General features: G+C 42.5%; 1 protein-coding gene across 3 annotated transcripts in view; it reads right to left on the bottom strand.

Moving 5' to 3' along the window:
• Window positions 1–238: 238 nt before the first annotated feature.
• Window positions 239–10,607, bottom strand: part of LOC118631037 (STAM binding protein) — a 29,110-nt gene continuing 18,741 nt past the window's right edge. For 2 of the 3 annotated variants that reach the window (XM_036263363.1, XM_036263364.1), the window contains exons 7-10: window positions 10,374–10,511; window positions 3,659–3,771; window positions 2,885–2,984; window positions 239–859 (exon numbers count right to left, since the gene is read on the bottom strand). In XM_036263363.1, coding sequence (XP_036119256.1) covers window positions 803–859; window positions 2,885–2,984; window positions 3,659–3,771; window positions 10,374–10,511 — 408 coding nt within the window. In that variant the 3' untranslated portion in view covers window positions 239–802. Of the gene's footprint in view, window positions 860–2,884; window positions 2,985–3,658; window positions 3,772–10,350; window positions 10,512–10,607 lie in introns of those variants that run through there. The other variant, XM_036263365.1, reaches the window with a different exon arrangement.

Below are 10,607 nucleotides of genomic sequence, written 5' to 3'. Positions count from 1 at the left end.
GCACCAAAATGAACAGATGACTTCACAGCCCTGGATGATGGCAACAGGTAGACAAAAAAACACCAAGCAGTTAAAAGTAAACTGGAACACACCTTTCTTCATGGCGGTACATCTCAATTCCATATTCCCAAACAACTAGACCTTCTAGTTAGCCTGTTTAGACAATGTTTGATCAAACAGATCACTCTAGAGCACACAAACACAAATAAATTAACTGTTATTTTATTGTAGAGGAAAAAATATCCTGAAATATTTGTTAAACAGCAGTGATTCCTGACAAAATCATCCTTCAGGGTTGTCAAGCCTCACCATCTGGTTGGACATAGTGAGCTATCCCTGGCCCTCGTAATAAACTTCATTAATATTGCCATAAACCACAGGACAACCCACAGATTTTCTGAATGGCTTCCAAATTTCTGCATAGATGCCCTTAATTAGTCCAAAGGTAAACAGTAAACAAGTTGGCAGAGAAATAAGGAGAGCTGAAAGGAAAAAATGTTAACAACTGGTAAATCCAGAACAAAGAGTATATGAGTGTTCATCATACCCTTTCAACTTAATTTCTTAGTTACAGGCAGAATAAAAAGTTGCTTTAGCATGATGGTTCTATTTTCCAGACTTGCCTTAAAAAATATATTCATTTACTTCTTTTCAAGCCAGAAAAAGAAAATCAGTTCTCTCCCAGATGATACCCTCTATTCCATCTGAAAAAGTTTTCAGAGCTTTCTGAAAAGTTTAAATTAAGGGGCTACAGTACACTGATGTGGTTTTGTAGTTTTTGACAGGTGTTTGGGTCAAACTCTCATCGAAGGTCTGTGATGGTCACTGCTTTGTCCACAACAGTCACATGGCTGCAGCTCTGTAATAGGGAAAAAAAAAGAAAGGGGAAGTCCTTGAAAATTATGAAATCATTTTTTAAAGCTCCTTACTTAAAATGCTCATTCTGGCTAGTGGCTCCCAGTCTGGAAGCCAGACTGCTACTTAACTGGCAGTTATGGTAGTGGGTCTGGGAATCTTCTGCTGATCCCTACCTGTACCCTGAATTAACATGGGCCCAGCTATCCTCATTCATTTTTCAAATGTATCTATATTCTAGAGTCATTCAAAAGGTATATGCTTATCCAAAAGAATTGCTGAATTAATTGGTTTTTGGGTCACTATGCCAACCAGGATAATAAAGCACACCTACTCCCACATGGGGAATGTTACCTTCTGGTATGCAAAAGGGGTCTTTATAACGGAAAACTTGGGCACTTGGGGGAGATGTTCTGTTTCAACATCCTGGCACCTAGACATTTATGACATTTCCAGGCAGACTAACCTACTTTCTTTCTAGTCCTAATACTTTTCTTTAAGGATTTTTAGCCTAGTATTTTTTTTCCATTTTATTGAATTTATTGGGATGACATTTATTGGGTTAACAAAATCATACAAGTTTCAGGTGCAAAATTCCTAGACCAATCTATTTTTTTTGTTTTGTTTTGTTTTGTTTTAATCCTCATCCGAGGACATTTTTCCATTTTTTGTACAGACAGAGTGGGAGGGAGAGAGAGGAAGAGAGAGAGAGGGAAACATCGATGTGAAAGGGACACATCGAGTGGCTGCCACCCGCACGACCAACCAGGGCCGGGGACAAACTGCAACCGAGGTACATGCCCTTAGCGGGAACCGAACCCGGGCCTCTCCGGACCACAGGCGGACGCTCTAACCGCTGAGCCAAACCGGCCAGGGCTAGACCAATCTATTTTTGAACAGATCTGTTAGAAAGTTGTTTCCCGCCCTGGCTGGTTTTGCTCAGCGGTTAGAGTGTTGGCCTGTGAACCAGAATCCTGGGTTCAGTTCTCGCTAAGGGCATGTACCTCGGTTGCAGTTTGTCCCCGGCCCTGGGTGGGGTCATGTGGGTGGCAATCACTTGATGTGTCTCTCTCACATTGATGTTTCTCTCTCTCTTCTTCCCTCTCTCCCTCCTGCTCTATCTAAAGATAAATGCACAAATGTTTTCGGGTGAGGATTTTAAAAAAAAGTTGTTTCTCATTTGCAGCCGAACACTGTCATCTCACAAGATCTTAGTTTTAGTTCTGGGAGTCATAGGAAATACACCCAATATCTTTTTATATAACAATTTCCCCAACACTAAAGTCAGTTCTCAGATTCTCTCTGGAGTTTCTCTTCTAAACAACCCCAGTTTCATTTATGTGACAAGTTTCTGAGTCTCTTTCCCATATTGTTCACTTTTCAGTGACTGGAAATAAAATAGTAGTACATGGCCAGCATGGAGTGGAACAACACTATTACATTAGATTTGAGGGGCATACTGATCTTACCAGCGACTTAAACTTTTTATTCACAGAATATAACTTATGGGGGAAAACTTCCTAAGGAGGTCATAAAAATCCCTATTATCTAAATAAAATTCCACAATCAAATATACTCTATTTATCTTAAGTGGCTTTTCCCCTTTGATTTCAAATCTCTTATTGAAGTATAGGCTTAGCAACTGATGTTGATGAAGAAAAAAACTAACTAGCTAGTTAATAAGCTAGCTCAGTACACTAGGTACTTTCCGAATATTATTCCATTTAATCCTCTCTTTAATCCTATAAAGTAGGTGTTATTCCTATCGCCATTTACAGGTTCGAAAGCTGAGGCCCAGAAAGGTTAAGCAGCCTGATCAAAGACACATGGCCCTTAAGCAGCAGTGCTAAGACTCCAATCCGTTCCTGTCTCACACTGCTTCCCATGTATGTCCTTATCAGGAAGATGTGAAAAGACAGGTGACAAGGGTGATCTTCTATGTGGGTCAGAAAGTACAATGCACCTCATTAGCTCTGACTGTCCTCCCTGCTTGAGGCACAGGCCCAACTTCTTCTACACAAATACATACACAGAAGAGGGGTGGATCCTTGCTGTGTGGATGAAATCCTTTCTGGCGACAGGAAGAAATCTCCTCTAGTCCATGGTCAGTTAGTTTAAAGAATCCAGTTCTGAAAAAAAGAAAAAGCGGGTCCAGAATCAAGCAAATGTGGCTCCACCAATCCCTAACACACATGCACGCCGTGCACACACACACACACACACACACACACACACAGCAGCGCTCATTTTGAGGCATTTCAAAAGCATGCTGGACCAGAAAGTCTCTGGTTAGATTCCCGGTCAAGGGCACATACCTTTGTGGCAGGTTTGATTCCTGACCCTGGTCAGGATCATGCAGGAGGCAGCAAATCGATGTGTCTCTCTCACATGGATGTTTCTCTCTCTCTCTCTCTCTCTCTCTCTCCCCACCCCTCCTTTTCTCCCTTCCTTCCTTCCTTCCACTCTATCTAAAATTCAATGAAAAAATCTTCTCAGGTGAGGATTGACAAAAAAGTATGCTGACTCATAGGTCCTCAAAGGTGAACAAATCAGAGTTTGAGAATGACTCATCACTGCCACCACACCAGTTTTCTGGGGGAATTCACAGGAAATAATAGCATTTACAATGAAAAAGAAGTTAACATTGAGATAGTTTGTTTAATTAATCTGATATTAATCTCTTAAAATTCCTACTGCTTTAAGTCATTCAGACCTACTGCTTAAGAATTCAGACCTTTTCCTCTGAGGCTTTCCCCCCACTGTCTCCTTGAAATGCCCCCCGAACCGTGTCCTATGTACTTACTCCTGGAACTTAGGGGAGCAAACAATGGCTATTGACTCTGGCAACATCATCTGATAGGAGCAGTGAGTGTGTAGGTCGACACTGGAGAGAAAGGCGGTCTGTGTGGGATGAGTCTGAGAAGAGAAGGAAAGTCAGAGACCCCTCAGTGAGACTACACAGCTAACCCTGGCCCAGGCAGGAAGTAGCGTCAAACACTTCTCAGCAGCTGGGCACAGTCCTTCTCAAGTACAAAGCCATTTGCAGCCGAAAGGGGTAAGCTCGAAGTTCATAGTAAGTAATGAACTTCCCTTCCAGCAGTGTAAACAAGTGTTGTCTAACATGAGTATGTGAAGAGACTTAGAATTTCTAACCAACCATCAAGAGTTATTTAACTCCTCACAAGTTCTCTCTACACAATGAGAGTCATCCATTCTGGAATAGATGGTACGGCCGCCCAATAACACTTCAACATGACAGAAGTCAAGGACTTTACAAACCACAGTTAGATGAATAATTCTTCTTCCTGACAGAGGTGTTAAAAGGTCAAATATGAGTCTGGTGCTCTACAGGCAAAGGTGGCAAAAGCTGTCCAGTGGTTAAACAATGTCATCCAAGGATATAAGAGGCAGGGTAACTGGAATTTCAGTGGGTAGTTACATCACACAATGGACCCTTTCTTATTTGGGAAAAAGATCAAGATGTTGAAATTTGAGGGTAATCAGTTAAAGCACCATCTAAATGAATGTCTAGTATAACTTATTTGTTTTCAATTATTTAATGTTTTAATAAGTACATTCTTTGTATACAAAAGTACAACTATATAATGATGTATGTTCATCTTAGATGGGGTGTGATTTTATTTTATTTTATTTTATTTTTATCCTCACTCAAGAACACCTTTGAATTAATCTTCAGATACAGCAGGAGGGAGAAAAGGAGGAAGAGAGAAAGAGAAACATCAGTGCAAGAGAGACACATTGACTGGCCACTAACAACATGACCCCAACCAGGGCCAGGGACAAACTGCAGCCGAGGTACGAGACCTTAGTGGGAACCGAACCCAGGACTCTCTGGCCACAGGCTGACACTCTAACCGCTAAGCCAAACTGGCTAGGGCAGGGGGTGTGATTTTAGATAGCAAGAATTGAAAAAGAAAGGCCCAGAATGACTCAAAAAGCACAGACGACAAAGAAGCACATTTGACCAGGGTTTTCAAACCTGCTGTGCAGAAATGAAGCCCCCTTTCTTTTTTTTTTTTTTTTTTGTTCAGGTAGAGTGGGAGGGAGAGAGAGGAACAGAGAGAGAGAGAAACATCGACGTGAAAGGAACACATCGAGTGGCTGCCACCCGCACAACCGACCAGGGCCGGGGACAAACTGCAACCGAGGTACATGCCCTTAGCGGGAACCGAACCCGGGTCTCTCAGGACCACAGGCTGACACTCTAACCGCTGAGCCAAACCGGCTAGGGCTTGACCAGGGTTTTCAAACCTGCTGTGCAGAAATGAAGCCCCCAAGGAGCTTGTCGAAGGCACAGGCTGCTGTGTTCCACTCTGGAAATATCCATCCTGAGAAAGAACTTTTCTTTTTAAGAAGATCATACAATAATTCTTCTGTGCCGCCTTGCCTGAGAAGCAGCATTCCACAGAATACTGTGGAATAGGTCTGCGGGACAGGAACACTTGTGCTGGATGCTGACAGGAAACCCGCACACAGGTCCTCATGGGGCAGGTAAGGATTTTGGTGACCACAAGGGAAAAATAGTTTCTAGCTGATAATCATATGATCCTATAGCTAAGGACAAATGGCCTGTGCTGACATATTTTATCCAGGTTCAAGCCAGGAATTCTAACTGGGAACAAATGAAACCTACATAAGCTGATCCAGGCCTCCAATCTCAAGTGGGTTAGCCAGAGACAGCACAGCAACACATAGCAGGGGCTTAATAAATAATTGTCAAACCGAGTCAAAAACCTTGTCTGGAGCCTCTGCTTCCCTCTTACTACTGGGGCCTTCCCTTCACAGTTCGGTTTCAATGTGCCAAAGGAACAGAAATGAGCAAGGGGAGTGGATGCTGACGGCAGCCTGGGCGCCTGGATGGGAGCAGAGCAGCCACAGGACAGCACTGCTAGCCAAGTCAGGCTGAGACCAGGTGAAGGAGCGCCCTGAATACTGGGTTGGGAGTTACACAATAGTTGGTGGATCAATTCATGACCATACAAAGCATCTGACCAGAGAAGCTGGTTTGTAGCTGCCAAGGTGCAAAAGGGAGAACTGAGCTTTTGCATTTTCCTTTTGCCAACTGTAAGATCTGAGCACGCCCATGGTCTGCTTTTGTTTATTTTTAATACCAAGTTAAGAAGGAATGGGACAGCCCTGGCCGGTTTGGCTCAGCGGTTAGAGTGTCGGCCTGCGGTCCTGAGAGACCCGGGTTCGGTTCCCGCTAAGGGCACGTACCTCGGTTGCAGTTTGTCCCCGGCCCTGGTCGGTTGTGCGGGTGGCAGCCTCTCGATGTGTTCCTTTCACGTCGATGTTTCTCTCTCTCTCTCTCTGTTCCTCTCTCTCCCTCCCACTCTACCTGAACAAAAAATGGAAAAATGTCCTCGGGTGAGGATTAAAAAAAAAAAAAAGAAGGAATGGGACAGAAATATCATGGGGAAAAAAGCTGAAGTGTTATCAGTTTAGGCTCTAAAATTGTTCCTATCTGGGCCCTCAATGACAATAGAAATCCTTTTATTCATTTGTGGTTAAATTCTTCCAGAAGTCTAAATAGTGCCCTGGCTGGTTTGGCTCAGCGGTTAGAGCATCGGCCTGTGGACCAGAGTCACGGGTTCGATTCTGACCAAGGGCACGTACCTTGGCTGTGGTTGGTCTCTGGCCCAAGTTGGGGTCCTGCGGGTGGCAACCAGTTGATGTGTCTCTCTCACATTGATGTTTCTCTCTCTCTCTCCTTCCCTCCCTCCCACTCTGTCTGAAGATAAATGTAAAAATGTCCTCGGGTGAGGATTAAAAAAAAAAAAGAAGTCTAAACAGTAATTATTCCAAACTTTCCCCCATCTCCTCCAGTTCCTAAACCCCCATCTCCATCCCAATGGGCAATGGATTTAGACTCCAACCTTGTTGAAATCACGATCACCTAACCTGAGTTCCATCAACCCCTCCAAATATAACCTAAAAAATCTCTCTTCCCTAGCCAGGTGGCTCAGTTGGTTGAAGCATTGGCCCATACACCAAAAGGCAGGTTTGATTCCCGGTCAGGGCACATACCTAGGATGTGGGTTCCCCCAGTCGGGGCGTGTGTTGAGAGGCAATTGATCAATGTTTCTCTTTCATATTGATGTTTCTCTTTCTCTCTCTCTCAATGTTTCTCTCTCATATTGATGTTTCTCTCTCTCTCTCTCTCTCTCCCTCCCTCCCTCCCTCCTCTATTTTTTTTGTTCTGTTAATCTTCACCCAAGGATATTTTTCCATTGATTTTTAGATAGAGGGGAAAGGGGAGAGAGACAGAGAAACATCAGTGTGAGAGAGACACATTGATTGGTTGCCTCCCGAATGACCATTAGAGCCAGGGATCGAACCTGCAACCCAGGCAGTGCCCTTGACTGGGAATCAAACCAGAGACCCTCTGGTCGTCGGGCCAATGCTCTAACCACTACGCAAACTGGCCAGGGCCCTTCCTCTCTCTCTTAAAATCAATTTCTAAAAAACATATCCTCAGGTGAGGATTAAAAAAGAAGCTCTCTGTACCTTTCTCTGCCTTCATTCTGTCTCAGAGGACTGAATGTTTTCTCCCCCATATGAAGATAAATGTCCTTTTTAAACTTTTAACTTGGTATTTTCCATATTACCAGTCTCTTCTACCCTCTATAATCTCCACTGGTGTTAAAAACACATTCAGATGACTACAGACAAGAATGGAAACAAACCTTTAAAATGTTGAGCAAAGAAGCCAGGGACAAAAGAAAACGTATCACATAATTCTATTTATATAAAGTTTAAAACCAGACAAAATTAACATCGCGTTTAGGAATACACATTTAGGTGGTAAAACTATAAAGAAAGCGAAGGATTTCCAGAAAAGTTAGGAGAGGGGGGAAGTGTGACTGGGCAGGAGACGGGGGTGGGAGTGTGATTCTGGCTATGTTCTACTTCTTACAGTTTGTATACATAGATGTTCATAATTTAGTTTATGTACTTTCTTACACAAGTTATATGTCAAATGTAAAGGTTTTAAAAAAATCAAAACAAAACACATGTTTAAGCTCTTCATACTAAACCATAAATCAAGCAAATCTCTCAACCTGGCTACTCCTTAAGCCACCATCCCATCTCTTTCCTTTCCTTTAGAACTGAGCTCTTCAAAGAATTAGTGTGCATTTCACTATCAGCACAGCCTCAATCCCCATTACTTCTCTAACTCTTATAATCTACTCCCACCACTGCCTGAAAACCACTAAGTTGAGGTCATCAATGACTTCCCAAATCCAACAGGCTTGTCCAGGTCTTCACCATTCTGGAGCTCTCTGCAGCATGTGACATAATTAACATCCTAAAGTTGCTTTTTAGAGCCTTCCACCTCCTTTGGCTTCTGTGCCTGAGCACCACCTTCATCTTTCTCTTACATGGCTTTGCTTCATTACTGCCTACTTCCCATGTTCCCCTAGATAGTCTGTTCCCCAGGCTGCCACTGAATTTCTTCTTGCTCTCCATTCTCCTCCAGCTCTAAGGCTTCCAAGGTCAGCTCTACACAGAGGCTCCCAGATCTCTTTCCTGCCTTAGCCTTGCTCCCAAGTCCTAGCCACATTTCCAACTGCCTGATAACCATCTCCACCTATTTAATGTCTCACCAGGACCTTCCATTCAACATGCTCAGAACTGAACACCATTTACTCCATTTCCAAAGTTAAGTTCTCTTCCTGCTTATGAGATGATCACTGCTACTTCCATGAGTCAGGCCCCAAATCTCTAAGTCATCACTTTTATTCATCATCCCCTCTTACTCATTCCTCACATCCTCTGACATCCTACGTTCATCTCCTCTTACTCAAACCCAATGCCATCACCCTAGCTCTTATTAGGACATTTTATCACCCCTCTAATCTCATCAATGATCTCCCTGACTCAACTTATCTTAAAAGGGCCTTTATTTTAAATTTTCTAAAGGATCACGTCATTGCTCTACTCAAAATGTCAAATCACTATGTTGTACACCTGAAACTAATACAGTATTGTATGTCAACTATGCTAAAAAAAAAAAAAAGAAAGAAATAATCACAAATACAGAAAAAAAACTTTAAGAGTTCCCTATGTACTAAAAAGGAGAACTATTCTTCCTGTTTACCCAATGTATCACATTAAAGCTTATCTACTACCATTTCCTGGTATGAAGCATAAACTCCAGCAAACTGGACACTCAATGCTCCAGGAACATAGTCTGCCTATTCCAATGCCTTCCCCTCCACATGGAGCTCTCCCTTGGCCAATCTTGTCAAAGATCTAGTAAATCATACCAGGCATAGCCCTTCCCTCCTCTGAATCCCACAGGGATCTCTTTGGTCCTCTTAAGGCACTTGGCACATTCTGCCTCATGTGAAGAGTTATAACTTGTCTATGTGTCTAATCTCCTTCATAAGACTACAACTGTATCTTACTCAAATCTGTATCCCCTCAGATAAGAAACAAGTTTTCTATCCAATGGGGATACACAATGGAAGGCAAATATTCATGTAATCAAACGGAATAAAGGTCAGAGGCACGTGGGACTGCTTCCCAGGTCAGTATTTTGCCAATTCTAACATACAAGTGTGAGTCATCTTCCCAAATCCAGAAGCAAGCTGATTTGTTAGTATGTAACCCTGGCAGGCAACATGAAAAGCAATTTAATCTGTGAGAGGAATTAAAAAGGTAAAGGAGCCCTGGCCAGTTTGGCTCAGTGGTTAGAGCGTCAGCCTGCGATCCAGAGAGACCCGGGTTCGGTTCCTGCTAAGAACACGTATCTCGGTTGCAGTTTGTCCCCGGCCCTGGTTGGGTTGTGCGGGTGGCAGCCACGCGATGTGTATCTTTCACGTCGATGTTTCTCTCTCTCTCTCTCCCTCCCACTCTATCTGAACAAAAAATGAAAAAATGTCCTCGGATGAGGATAAAAAAAAAAGGTAAAGGGAAAAAAAAAAAAAAGAAATAATCTTTAGGGATAGAATTATATTTTACTTGAATATTACCAAAAGATTATGTAAGATATGCAGACACTTTAAAATTACCTATATTGGTGGCCCTTCTGGTTTACATAAAGGTGTATATTGCTCTAAGAAAAACCAAATGCAAACATCTGAATTAACTTCCGTGGCTCATTTAAAATATTTTGATGTATATACTTTTAGGATTTATATACTTTATACACTAAGTCTGAAGTGGATACTCCGTGTCCACTTATATTTTAGGCCAGCATCCCATCACTATCCACACTCACAAGGAAACTGGGACTTTAGGAAAACAAGTTCATTTTTATTTAAAACACTTGTTTTAAATAAAAAATGTAAAAACCCTAAGTAGTTATCAGAAATCAATACTGTAGTACAAGCAGTCAAGTATGCTAGAAAAGTCAAGTTTGCATCCAAGGGAGGGAAACACAATCATCTCAATAATCTGCACGCGATCGCTATGTTCAAAGAAAAAAATTGGCAGTGTGTTTATGACATCATGAGAGATGAGACTGACCCTGAGAGCTCAGAACTGCTTACATGAATCCAGCCCAGTGTGATGAGGTTCTGCTGATCCTGTATGAGAAAAAGCTCTTCTTCGTTCTCCGTGTTGCAATAATCAGACCCACCACTTTGCTTGGGGATGAGAACGTGGGTGACAGTAAATTCATTCCTCATCTGTCAAAGGAGAAAACAACCTATCACAATTCCCAGGCACTTATGCAACCCCACTCTGTCACAGCAGTAGAAAGTTCAACATCTACATAAGTGAAG

The sequence above is a fragment of the Molossus molossus genome, unplaced genomic scaffold (genome assembly GCF_014108415.1).
Source record: "Molossus molossus isolate mMolMol1 unplaced genomic scaffold, mMolMol1.p scaffold_m16_p_15, whole genome shotgun sequence".
Lineage (NCBI taxonomy): Eukaryota > Metazoa > Chordata > Mammalia > Chiroptera > Molossidae > Molossus > Molossus molossus.
The sequence above is the reverse complement of the archived record's forward strand: the minus strand, read 5'-3'. Positions and strand labels throughout refer to the sequence as shown.